The sequence below is a fragment of the Neofelis nebulosa genome, chromosome 7, assembly GCF_028018385.1.
Source record: "Neofelis nebulosa isolate mNeoNeb1 chromosome 7, mNeoNeb1.pri, whole genome shotgun sequence".
NCBI classification, from domain to species: domain Eukaryota; kingdom Metazoa; phylum Chordata; class Mammalia; order Carnivora; family Felidae; genus Neofelis; species Neofelis nebulosa.
In genome coordinates, this window is record NC_080788.1 from 110,463,002 (window position 1) to 110,477,047 (window position 14,046).

The 14,046-nt window shown below is 38.4% G+C and overlaps 1 protein-coding gene across 1 annotated transcript in view; it reads right to left on the reverse strand.

Moving 5' to 3' along the window:
• Positions 1-14,046, reverse strand: part of KCNH5 (potassium voltage-gated channel subfamily H member 5) — a 306,423-nt gene that overhangs the window by 207,778 nt on the left and 84,599 nt on the right. The window contains exon 7 of the mRNA XM_058739265.1: positions 5,829-6,255. Coding sequence (XP_058595248.1) covers positions 5,829-6,255 — 427 coding nt within the window. The remainder of the gene's footprint in view (positions 1-5,828; positions 6,256-14,046) is intronic.

The following is a 14,046-nucleotide window of genomic DNA, read 5'->3' on the forward strand; positions in this document are numbered from 1 at the left end:
ACAGACAGGAATATTAAAAGTCATTTATTTCAACTCCTGCATTACACAACTGAAAAACTAAAACCAGAGAGATTCAAAGACTCTCTAAGGTCACACAGGCCTTCACCCTCAACTTATTCTATATTCTCCCAATCTCTGGGTCTCACCATTTTCTATTTATTTCCTTTTCCTATGGAGAGAGATAAAAGCAATGCTTATAATCTCAGCTTGGCTTTTATCTGAACTCCACAGAGAATGTTAAATTAGATCATCAACTGGAGAATATGGTGCATGGCATCAGCCTCCTCTGCGTGATGTTGAGTGACCAGTGTGTAACCAAGGGCTCCCTGGTGGCTTAACCACCCACATGAAGATTCGAATTTCTCTTCATGCACATCTCACTAGCAGATGGTCCTGCTGTACTTCTAAATATGCTAAACCATTTGCCTGCTGCATTGTAAACCGTATCAGTCAATTACACAAGAGTTCTTAGACTGTTTGGGCTATCATCTATTACACCCTGTTTGAAAATTGCAGATTAGTGTTTTTATGACTACCTGCCTACCAATTAATCTCAGCAGTTTTCATATTTATAGTTTTTAGTCTTTCTTTGTTTTACTTTTAAAGATTTAATTTGCATGACATCCCACCAGGACAGATTCTGATTGCCATATACCACATGAGTCAGGCTGCTTCCATCTAGCAACTAAGCAGGCAAAAATAGGGAAAAAATGCTTTTAAATACAATAAGTACCCCAAGTCTAAACTTATTTTAATTTATTTTCATTTTTATTTATTTATTTACTTACTTATTTTTGAGAGAGAGAGAGAGAAAGAGAGTGCAAGCAGGGGAGGGGCAGAGGGAGAGAGAAAGAGAGAAATAACCTTAAGCAGGCTCCACTTCCAGCATGGAGCCCAACAGGGCTCCATTCAATGACCTTGAGATCACGACCTGAGCCAAAAATCAAGAGTCGGATGCTTAACCGACTGAGCCACCCAGGTGCACCCCTGCAAAGTCAAATCTTATAGTCCTTTGAAATATGCTGTGTACATGTTTACTAATGTATTTAACAGTGTATTAAAACAAAATAGGGGAGCCTGGGTGGCTCAGTCAGTTGAGCGTTCTACTTCGGCTCAGGTCATGATCTTGCGGTTTGTGAGTTCCAGCTCCGCGTCAGGCTCTGTGCTGACAGCTCAGAGACTGGAGCCTCCTTCGGATTCTGTGTCTCCCTCTCTCTCTGCCCCTCCCTGGCTCATGCTCTGTCTCTGTCAAAAATAAGTAAACATTAAAAAAAAATTAAAAAAGAAAATTTTAAACAAAATAAAGCAAGCATATGAACAAAAAATAGAGAAAAAGTGACAGAGAAAAAGAGAAAGAGAAAATTTATGGTTGGACATAAATTATTCATGGCATAAAGTTATTTATAATTTATATTTTATTTTATATGTTTCTTTTTTTAAAAAAAATTATAGTGAAAGATGTAAGTGTATATATTTTTATAATGGTTGGATTAAAGAAAAATATAATTTATATGATCATTTAGTAATGAAGAAGAAACTAAGTAAGCAATTGCTTCTCTGATAAATCTTTAAAAGTGGATTCATAAAAATACATTAAGACAAAAGGATAATCATATCAGAAACATTCCATTCTCATATTGCTTTGTTTTATAGTCATCAAAACAAATCATCAGTGCACTAAGGTGCTTTCTGAATAGAAGCAAAATTAGTCAGTCTGCTAATCTTTGTAAAAAAGAAAATAATTAGGGGCTCAATAAGATTATACAAATGAAATGGATTAGAGAACATTTCATGAAGGCATCATGACATATTTACTCTGCAAATAAGCAAAGACATTACCCACATCTTGATCTTTAAAAAAAAAAGTATGCAGGGTATGCAGTATGCAGTTGAACTTCCGAGTCTTGATTTCGGCTCAGGTCATGATCTCGGTGTTTGTGAGTTTAAGCCCTGCATCAAGTTCTGCACTGACAGTGCAGGGCTTGCTTGCAATTTTCGGTCTCCTGTCTCCCCCCTGTCTCTGTCCCTCCCTTGCTCACTCTCTCTCTCTCTCAAAAATAAATAAATATAACATTTTTTTAAAGTATGCTATTTTCCACAACTGCTGTAGAACTCAACACAAAAATATCTTTTCGCAAATGTCCTCTGGCAGTGAATTTGATGAATGTCAGCGGAGCTGTCAGGTTCATTCATGAATGGACAAATGCAGAGGAATGAGAGAGAGTTAACTACCCTGCGGTAGTGTAATGGCTGCTACCAGAGCCATGGAGTTCTACCCAAGGCATAGAGCATGCCAAAGCTGAGAAGAGACAAAATTGAGATAAAGAATGCATGGTGGTAGATATATGTTGAGAAGATCCAAAAAAACTTTTCCAGTTCTATAATCTGAGCAAGGTGATTCTCCATCTTGGGCAAATGATGGAACAAAGGATTTAAGTCTAGTAAATCTCCGGGTAGCAGGAAGAAGAAATACCCTGGGATCCGGCTGATGCAGAAGGGATCAAAAGGGAACACAGAGTGACTGGAATTGAAGGGAGGCCACAGTCATAAATTTTGTCTGAAGATTTGTCTGATAGCAACAAGGAGAACCTTGGGACTGTGTTCCTGGATGGAGTCCGCATGCAATTCAGCATCAGGGGGGAAGGACCTACAGGTCAGAGAGGAAAGCCCATTAAAGAAAGAAGAGGGCTCAGAAAGGACCTAGGAACTGGAACTGTTGCCATTAAAATTTCTCAATTTTGCTAGAAGGCATGGAAATTTCAGATGACTTTCTCCAGAAAAAAAAGCTATGATTTACAAGTAGTGATTACTTCTTCCACAGAATATAGGCATTTTTCACAACAGAATATAGGCAGCTGGTATCTCCATCAACGTTTTGATAAAATACTTTTCTTAGTTACTGTGTTAAAAGGTTGTAAGTGGTGCTTCTCAAACAGCCAGCATGGATTGACTAGAATCTTAACACAACTAAAAGCATGAACCTTTCTGTTTTCTATCTCCCTCTTCTCTTACTCTCCTACTCTCCTTCCCCATCACACACACATACACACACACACACAGAGAGAGAGAGAGAGAGAGAGAGAGAGAGAGAGAGAGAGAGATGGACGCTAAATCCCTGGCTGTATCTATGGCTGATAACACATATTGGGAACAGTAGTAGTTTGTTTTGTTTTCCTTGGTGTTATTGTAGGGGGAAAAAGTGATACTAAGACTACAAATAGCTTCAGTAGGTACATTTGGTTGATATTTTGAGCTTGTGTGTCTAATAAATTTTGGAATTGTGAGAAGTTACTGTTATACTTCATGGGTCTTGACAGTTTTCTATCAACTTCTTGGGTTGTTTCAAAGGAAACATATCATTAAATTACTAAGGACCCAAGAACTAAGAAGGAAATTAAAAGGCATCTCCCTGGGATGATCTTGGCAATAGAAACTGGACTTTGAGGCATAAAAAAAGAACAAAAACAAAACCAAAAACAAACAAACAAACAAAAAGCTAAAGTCAACAGACAAAAAAAATGTCAGAAGCTAGTTTATAAACAGAAAACTACTGCTCAGGTGTTAAAAGGAAATAGCAGAAACTCAGAAAAGAAAAGGACAAAGTTTGAGACTAGGTGTTCATCTTGAAATCAAGACAAGAACTAAAGAGAAAGAAAAGAAGGAGAAAGACATTTAGATACAGCAATATAATTGGCCACACATGAAGTAGAGAAAGGATGGGCCCAAGTGAACCGAATAAAGTTTTGTTGGATTTCAAGGGGTTATGATGACTGAAAAAAGCCAATTTCAAAAGGTCACATTTTTCATGATTCCACTTACATAACATTCTCAAAATCACAATATTATATAGGTGAAGAGCAAATCAGTAGTTGCCAGGGTTTAGGGATGCTTTAGGAGAAGGGGTGGGTATGATTATAAAGGGGTAACATGAGAAAGGTTTTTGTGGTGATGGGACAATTCTGTATCTTGATTTCAGTGGTAGTTACAGGAAGCTACACATGTGATTAAAAAAAAACAGAACTATACACGCATGTTGTATCAGTGCCAATGTTGATCTTGTGCTGGATTACACAGGATGTCATTATTAGAGGAAACTAGGTAAAAGGCACAAAGGCCCTCTCTGTACTATTTTTGCAACTTCCAGTGAATCAATAATTGCTTCAAAATAAATTTTTTTAATCTAACTACGCTCAAGTGTAAGGCAAAATGCATTATATAATACAAAAAGTAGTATAGTAATAAATACCACATCTGACAAAATGTCTTCTGAATTTATAAAGCACCGATACATCTTACCAAGTTGGGTATATAGACAACAGTTTAAGAAATCATCAGGATCTTTTTGTATGAAGGAACATATTTCTTCCTACAAGCCTCTGAAGAAGACAGCACCTGGAATTCTCAGTCTACCTCTTTAAACAGCGAGTGGAACCTGTGCCTTCTTGTTTCTGTACCTGCACAGAGGAGCACAGAGACGGAAGCTAAACTGCCAACATTGGTGCTCCGATAGCTATCAAATATTCTCACCTCTGAAAATGTGAAAACTGCCTTACTTTGACCTAAGACATTGACTTTTCATAGGCCTCTTGATACTCTTGGACTCTTAACATCTTTCCCATCATTCACAAAATATAGGGGTGCCTGGGTGGCTCAGTCAGTTAAGTGGCCGACTCTTGATCTCTCAGGTCATGAGTTCAAGTCCTGCGTTGGGCTCTGTACTATCAGTGCAGAGCCTGCTTGTGATTCTCTCTGCCTCTCTCTCTGCCCCTGCCCCACTCATGCTTTTTTTCTCTCTCTCAAAATAAATAAACTTTAAAAAAAATGTAAACCTCCCCAGTGTGGAATCTCAGAAAGGAGGTCTTATACCACAAACCAATGACCATGACCTAAAGGCTTAACAAGTACTAATAACACTAATCATACCTCCAGTACAATGATCTTAAGGTTACTCTGGGGGGTTAGAACTAGGCTTGGATAAATCATCTAAGTCAACTTGAAGGGGTAGATAATGGTGAAGTCTCCCCCATAATCTTCTTTTAAAATAGCTTCTTTGATACGTATTTCCTTAATTTCTGATCTGACACAATCCAGTCTCAGTCTGAGTGTAGAACACATGGTCTCTCAACTCCTTTAGAGAACATTCTAGTCCCAGGAACACCATCCAGGCATTTAGTACTCAGGAAGCCTGCTAACTCCCAGATACTTTTGTCATTGCCAAATGAGCTCGTATTTACTAATCCTTTAATTCTCTCAAAGGAGCATATATTAAACCTAGAGTGTTTATTAACCTAGAGTGTTTGCTACAGAGACTAAATTTATGAAACTTTTATTCTTCTTAATTGTAAAAACCTGCAGAAAACTATCCTGAGATCAACGTTAGTCAAGAATTCAATTACTAACTAAAGTATTTTCTAAACTATGTATCACCCATCATATCCTGGCTGCTTTTTTTGGAATTTAATACACTGCCAACAAAACCTATGGGATGTGCCAGATGCTGCCTTTCTAGATGCTGGTTTCCCTTGGAAAGAGCTCTGCTGGTTACAAGGCTGTGAACAGAATTAAATCAAAGAGTTCCCATTCCGATTTTCATACCACTCTATCAACACTGTTTTTCATGTGCTCAATACATTCTGAAAAGTAAAATGTATTATTTTGCATTTTATTTTCTAAGGCTGAATAAAAATTAAACCAATGCAAATAATATGGAATAAACACCTTTCCGAAGACAAAGTAGTTTCATTTTAATCTTGTTAGAGACTGGAGCCTGGAAAACCACCAACAACAATAATTTTTTGGTAATTAAAAAAGAAAAACGAGATACTTACAGCCAACCATCATCATGGCCACTGAAAACATCTTCTCCACATCGGTGGTAGGAGCTATGTTTCCAAATCCTATGGTTGTAAGGCTTGTCATGGTAAAGTAGAGAGAGGACACGTACAGAGAATCCTTGCTGGGTCCTCCTTCCCATATCCCTGCACTGGTATTATATCGATACGGAGTCCCAATGCTCAAGGCCAGCTGGTAGAGCCAACTGTCTATTTGGATCGTGTTCGTCACTTCATCGATGACCTCATAGTCCCCAATGCTGTACCATATGCAGGCCAGCCAGTGGGCAACTAGTCCAAACACACATACCAGGAGCACGAGGACTGCGGCTCCATACTCTAGGTAATGGTCCAATTTCCTAGCAACACGGCCCAGTCGCAAGAGACGCACCACTTTTAAAGAACTGAAGAGACTGCTGATTCCCTAAAGAAAATAAAAGAAAAGAAATGGCAGGACACTTTCAGAAAAGAAAAGGCTGGGAAACAATTCAATGGTTTACCTTCATGAACTTGATTGCCCATTTATATGCTAAGAACATACAGATAATATAGCTATGACTTCAAGTCCACAAAAAAGCTAAAATGCTAAGGAAACTTTTTTCAAAAGCAGATTTATTTTTCCACCAAGAAATAAGATATTTCTGAATTATTAAATAAGACAACTTTTCATTAGCTGAGGAAGATCCAATTTATCTTCATAAGTGAAGTATAAATAGCACAGAGGAAAAAAAAAACAAAGGAGAAAATTGCTCAAATGCAATATATACAGAGCATAGAAATGGGATGATGAAATCAGACCTTTTATTACTTCTTTCCTATAAAACTTTTCCTCTACTCAAAAACATTTATTTTTACTTCCCATTTTGTAATAGCTATGAGCAGTAAAACTTCTGAAAAAGGAATCCCAATCTTACTGGCAAGCAAACAGGAAATACTTCTGTGCATACAGGGACAATGAGCAAATGCCATTCTTGCTTCCACTACCTCCTGTCACAGTCATGATAAGCACTAAATTTGTAGAGCTCTGAAAAAGTTAAGAGTTGAACGTAGAATGGGTACATAATCTACAAAATCCGATCATCCTTTAGCAATAGTTACAGAAAAGAATACCGTAAGGGAACAGCAACAAGGTAATTCATATTTTGCTCAGAAGCTTAAAATCCAAATACAGCATTATCCAAATGGAAATACAGCATCTACTGTCTTCAATCAATGAAAGCCCCATAATTATTCTTTTTGGAAGCACATAATAAGCCATGTGGGGAAAGACGATAAATTCACTCCTGATGCAGGTAGGGAATATAGAGCTGTGATCTGGAAGCCTCTTGTCTGACCCTCACCTCCAAGACTCATGAAGACCATGACTCCCTTATTGCTAATTTTTTCTCCCAGAGAGGAGACAAGGAGTCTAGCATAACTTACCCTGAGCTTCCTTCTGGCCAACACAGAAGAATTGGTTGGTATAGTGGAACAGATGTGACAGCAGTAAGACTAATTTGGGCATTGTAAAGTTCTTGACAGTTAAGGTAAAAGGATTACTAATGTATTTGGTTATGTTCTACCCCATATGGTAGGTAGCATATGATTTAAATTTTTCAAGATAAATATTTGAAATAGAGAGAACAAAGAGAAGTAGAAACAAGAGAACTTGTACAAATGAAAGAGTAGCAGGAGCATTTTGGCAGTTTTCTGTCTCAACCTCAATACCTTGGGCTCTATTTCAGTTCCTATTCTCAAATGCTGTGGCATCAGTACAGCCTTAAAATAAATTCTCATTTTGCTTGAACACTTGAGGGGGGAAAACAGATACCAAACTTTAGGCAGTTAAAAAAAAGCAGAATTATGAAAATTCAAAAGATGAATTGGCATAATTTACTGACAACAGATACTGAAAGGCAAGAGCATTGGGTGTTGTATGGAAACCAATTTGACAATAAATTATATTAAAAAATAAATAATAAAAGAAAATAAAAAAGAAAAAGAAAAAGAAAAAGAAGAAGAAAAAGAAAAAGAAAGGCAAGAAGATTCAAGAAAGCTTGGAGGCTTTCAGAAATGGAGCCGTGTAATCACGAACAATGAAGACAAAAATAAGCAGTTCTTAAGCACTTCCATGGGCCAACCTCTGAGTTAGGCCCTGGGGACATGAACATAAATATGCCTTGCTTCTGCTCTGAAGAAACCCATAGTCCAAATGCATGACAAAGTCAAAACAGCATTAAATTAAAAAATAAAAACAGTGCTGCTATGGACGTACTTCTCTAGCTAGCTTAAAATTTTAAAGAAACTATGATACTGCTGTGAAAATACTGCACAGAAAAGGTATTTCTACCTGAGTTTTTTTCTCTAAAAATGAAGAGAAGAAAAAACAGAGAGGAAATCGTTATCCTCATTCGAACTAAAAAAGTCACAACTCTCAACCAGAATGTGAAAATCAGGGCCTACTAGAATTAGGTCCAAACAGTGGCAGAGCAAACCCTCCTGATCTCTGACATAGGCAGAGCTCTCCAAAAGGAGATGGTCCACCCCAAAGGATACCTGCTCTGGACCCCACTTAATCAAAAAGCACCATTTTCTATGGCCATGATTAACACTACTTAAACATTACAACATATTTTGCAAGCATGCAAACTCTGCCACAGATTCTACGACACCACTTTCTCCTGGGTTTTGCCAACTCCCCAACCGATATCTCTTTCAAAATCGTTTTCTAGGGCTACCCCTCTCCATGCTTCTGTGATGTGTTAGGGTTCTCATCATGATTTTCCTCAGCCCTCTCCTGGCTGATCTACTGCATATGCATGATTCTACTGACTTCTCTATATGGATGATTCACTGGTCCTGTCTCCTGAGTTCCTGACAGAGGCCAAATACTCACTATACATCTGCATTTAAATGTGTCATGGGTGTTCACAAGGTAATTGGTCCCACAGGGAATCCCTTGTTCCACTTGAATGAGTTCTCCATCACCAACTGTCATGAGTGACATCATTACCTGCCCTGTCCCTCAGACCTGGGGCTGAGCTTCCTGCCACCCCCAGCTGGTTATCAAATGTTATCACAGGACACGAGCAAGTGCTCAAAATACATATACTTAATAAACCTCTCAAAAATTTCCCTTCTTCCCTATTCCCAAGGCCTTGTCTTGGTCATGACTTCATATTTTTTCTTCCTTGTGTCACCGGAAGAGCCTATCAGCCACCCTAGCTCTGTTCCTACTCCCTTTAATTCAGACCACACTATACAGCCCACCGGTCTGGTATATACTTAAATCACATCTATCTATTCATGTACCTCTCCAACCTTCACTGTTACTTCATACCTACAGGATTAAGTATTAGCTCCTGATACTCCTAGTCCCTCAGATTCTTAGTGCCTGTTCCACAACAACCAACCACTGTGCAGTCTTCCCGTCCTTACCCCCAACGAACCGTGCAAGATTCATCTTTCTAATACACAGTACCCTCCAGGGACTCATCACAGACATTACATCAACCACAATCTCCAGGGCAGGCCTTCAAGGTGCCCAGCCCCACCTCTGTCTGGACCGCCAGGTCATCTCCACTATGCCTGTGCGTCTCAGTAGTGCTCCCATCAAACCAAACTCCTGTTTGCTCCCAAACATAATCCCCAAGGTTCACTTTGAGTTTGTCCGGAGTGTACTCTTCAAGGACTTGTAAAATCAGGAACTGTTATTCAAAATTATTAATATGCGAATAAGCAAGCTTGCTTTATTTGGAAAGCTGTTTTAACTTTCTCATTCTCTATCGTTTTGTATTAAAGAGAATTTAATGCAATCATCACCAAAACTCAAACTGAAACAACTTGCTTTTAAAATGTGATGAAAGGGTGCCTGGGTGGCTTAGCTGGTTAATCATCTGACTCTTGATTTCAGCTCAGGTCATGACCTCATGTTCGTGGGTTTGAGCCTCACGTCAGGCTCTGTGTGACAGCACAGAGACTACTTGGGATTCTCTCTCTCCCCCTCTCCCTGCCTCTCTCCACTTGTGCGCACATGCACGCACATGCGCGTGCGCTCTCTCTCTCTCTCCTTTCTATCTCTCAAATAAACATTAAAAAAATAAATACATAAAATGCGATTAAATACTTAAAACTTGAAATCATGCAAACGTTCATCACCAGTATAATGGGTAAATAAACATTCATACATTCATTTAGTGGAATACTATCCAAAAATAAACATGAACAGACTATCTATATACAATAACAAGAATAAATCTAAAAAACATCATGTTGAGCAAAAAGACCAAATACAAAAGAGTGTATACTGCATGCTTTCATGTACAAAAAGTGTAAAAACAGGTGTAATTCCTCTGTGGAATTAGAAGTCAAGATACTGGCTCCCTTTGTTGGTGGGGAAGGGTAGTGACTATGATGGGCATGAGGAGGATTGTGGGATTCTGGCAACATTCTGTTTCTTAATATGGCTAGTAATCATTACATGTGCTCACTTAGTGAAAATTCTTTGAGTTCTACACTTAAAACTGTAATTTTCTTTAAGCATGTTATATTTAAACATAAAAAATAACGTTAAGGAAAATCCAGCAGTCACTGCTGTGTTGTTAATATCTCACCATAGTACACAACTCAAATTCGTGATTTCTTCAGCATCATGTGATTTTTTTGAGGGAGGGTCATATTCAATATTGTATTAAAATAAGAGACTTTCCTTACTTATGATTCACTCTCACAACCTTTAGATTGGGCCACAAATAGTATTTAATTCCTTGTTTAGACCAGTCCTCAAAAAATGCCCTCCTTCTGTACCAACACCTTTTTAATAACAATTTCTTGATTCTGTACTTTCCACCAGTTTTATGTGCTCATTTATTTTCTGCTTCATTTCACTCCACATTTTCCAGACCTTCTGTGCCCTCCTCTGAAGTCCAGAGGATTTCTGCCTCTATCCCAACCTCTGAGCTCTTAGCACATGAATCCCTGGGGTTCCACAGGTGGAAGAGAATTTCAAACACATGAAATGCATAATAGAACACAGCAGGATTAATGGAGAACTTTCAGTCATCAGTCTTCTGCCTTTCCAGCTTATTTCCTTACTTGACAAGCCCCTCAGGCCACAGGAGCACAGCAAACAATATCCAGCACATATCGCTGAGGTATTAACTCCTCAATATTTTTATGGATTCCCACACTAAAGAGATGTGGGATGTTATTGGCATAAAAATCATATATTTCAATGATAAAGCCACCTAAAACACAAATCAATGCTCTCATTGGACCATAATTAATGATAGTAGGCAAATGGCTACTATCAGCTAATATATTTTCCTACCTTCTTCCCTTCTTGCTTTATAAAGAGAAAAGGGATGCTCCAAGAACTTTTTTATACAAAGATACGTGACAAATAAGTGGGAGTGACAGAGGAGGAATGCAGGTTTGTAAAATCCAGTGCATGGTGTTTCACCTACATCTTACATTCCCACACACAGGATGTTGTGGTAGATTTTTTGCAAGGAAAAAAAATTTAGCTGTGGTTATTTTCCTTCTTATATCCACACTGCTTGGCTGTGTGACTTTGCAGCTCCTTCCTCCAGGAAATAAGGTCATTTCTCCAACCCTTGAATCCAAGCTGGCCCTATGGTTTGCTTTGGCCAACAGCATGTGGTGTAAATGACTCTGTGCCCGTGCTAAGCCTACACCTCAAGAGGCATAGCACCTCCACTCAAGGTCTAGGAACCCAGCTTAGTTGCCATGTAAATACCTATGAGGTTTTTGAATGATGAAAGACCACAGAAGCAACCCTCTGAATCATCCATTTGAGCCATCCCAGATCAGTCAGCTACCAAGCAACTCAGCAGTTTACCACAAATGCATGGGCAAGCTTATCAAGATAAGTTAAACCTAGCCCAACTTAGCAGAACCACCTAATTTAGCCAAAAACTTGTGAGTTAAAGAAATGGTGATTGTTACTATCCATCAAGTTCTAGAGTAGTTTGTGATGCAGGGAAAAAAGGTAACTGATAATGGGCCACCTGGGTGGCTCAGTTGGTTAAGCATTTGACTTTGGCTCAGGTCATGATCTCAAGGTTCCTGGGTTCAAGCCCTGCGTTGAGCTTTGCACTTACAGGGCAGAGACTACTTGGGATTCTCCCTCCCTCCATCCCTCTACCCCTCCCCACCCTCTCCCTCAAAATAAATAAACTTAAAAAAAAACTGATACAAATGTGGGGAAAATACATCTGTTACGTGTTTATGTGCATAGAATTTCATACTTGGTATGACTTAATACTAGGGACTATACAGATTGCCACTAGATACAAAGGTCTCATTTTAATAAGACTGTCCAATATAGGTAAGATATGGGTATGTAAAATAAAATTTAACATATAAATGTTAGACATTATTTATCTTTTATATTTGGAAATGTGTCCCTATTCTGCTTTGAATAGATCCATGCCAATGAATATACCACGAGAATGGAAAACTCAAAAGAAAGAAAGAAAGACAGAAAAGAAAGAAAGAAAGAAAGAAAGAAAGAAAGAAAGAAAGAAAGAAAGAAAGAGAAAGAAGTAAAGAAAGGTAGTTTACAAGAAACTCCTCCCCCCTTCTCCCATTCCAGACTATATCTCTGGTCCTCTTTTAATATCTAAGCAAATGTCAGCATTGGCCATATGATTAAGCAAACCAGAAACTGAGAAGTATTCTTGTCAGAAGTATTCTGAAATTCCTCACACCCAATCTATCTCAAAATCCTGTTAATTTCGGCTCCTAAGTATCTCTCAGATGTATCCATTTCTCTCCATCTCTACTGTCACTACCTAAGGCCATGCTACTAGCATCTGTCTCCTGGATCTATAGATGTTTCCTAATAAGTTTCAAGTCCTTTATTTGTCCCCATCCAATTTGCTCTGAACACTATGTAACTCTTATACTTTTCAGGGCACCTGGGTGGCTCAGTTGGTTAAGAATCCGGCTTCAGCTCAGGTCATGATCTCACGGCTTATGAGTTTGAGCCGGGTGTCTGACGGCTCAGAGCCTGGAGCCTGTTTCAGATTCTATGTCTCCCTCTCTCTCTGTCCCTCCTCACTCATGCTGTGTGTCTCTCTCTCTCTCTCTCTCTCTCTCTCTCAAAAATAAACATTTAAAAATCTTAATGAAAAAAAGAGTTACTTTACAAAATCACTCCCAGTTTAAAATCATATGATGGCTTCCCATTGTTCTTAAATCTGTTTTGGTTCACACAGACTTGCATGGTGTGAACCGTGCCTACCACTCTAACCTCATCCTTCAACATTCTTCAGCTCACTCTTCATCCAAATTTCAGGTTTTGGATATGCCATGCTCCCTCCGACACAGGGCCTAGGCACTTGCTAGTCTTTCATGCCCTCTATCCTTAGCTTACTTAGCTAGCTCTTTTCGTACTTCAGATCTCAGCTCAGTCACTGCTTCTCCAGGAAAACTCTTCTCCAGTCTAGATCAGGTCATTCCATTATATAGTCTCAAAGGACCATGTACATTCCCTTCAGGACATGTGCCTTAGTTGTGAGTGTATATGTTCTGTTAATCCTTTTATTTAGCACTCCCTTGCAAATAGTAAGCGCCAAATACTTATTGAAAGAATGAATACGTTATTTAAAGAATAAACTAACCAATATATAAGTCTCTCATCATAATTTCTGACTCCTCCACCACTGATATTGTATTAATAATTAATAGTTATTTCATCTTCATGGATAGCACCATAGCAAGCAACTGAATAGAAACCACAAAACAGTAATAAGCTCCATTTCATAAGCATTGGGTCCTTATTCTAAATAGATTATATACATGAATGACTACATAGTGCATTTCCATTTTCTATTGTAGAACACAATCTAAAGACTGAAAGAAAATTGCAAAGTACATTTATTATCTGAACCTTTAACCCAGATAACAAATTCTATTGCCTCCTTTCTATTCAAAATTCACTTGTCCAATTCCTGCTACCAAGAGATCCATGGGGAAATAATCCTAATTACTCCATACATTAGTTAACATGCTTCAGAGAAGGTTCTCAATTTAGATAACTTGTACGTACTACCTGTTTTAGCCAATTTATATTCTTATCAAAACACAGTGGCATAGATAGATAGATAGATAGATAGATGAAGAGCAGACATCTATCTTCAGTAATATCCATAATGTACTAATTTTTTAAGTGCTTCTTGTTGTGGAAAAGACTTTCTCTTTAATTGGATCA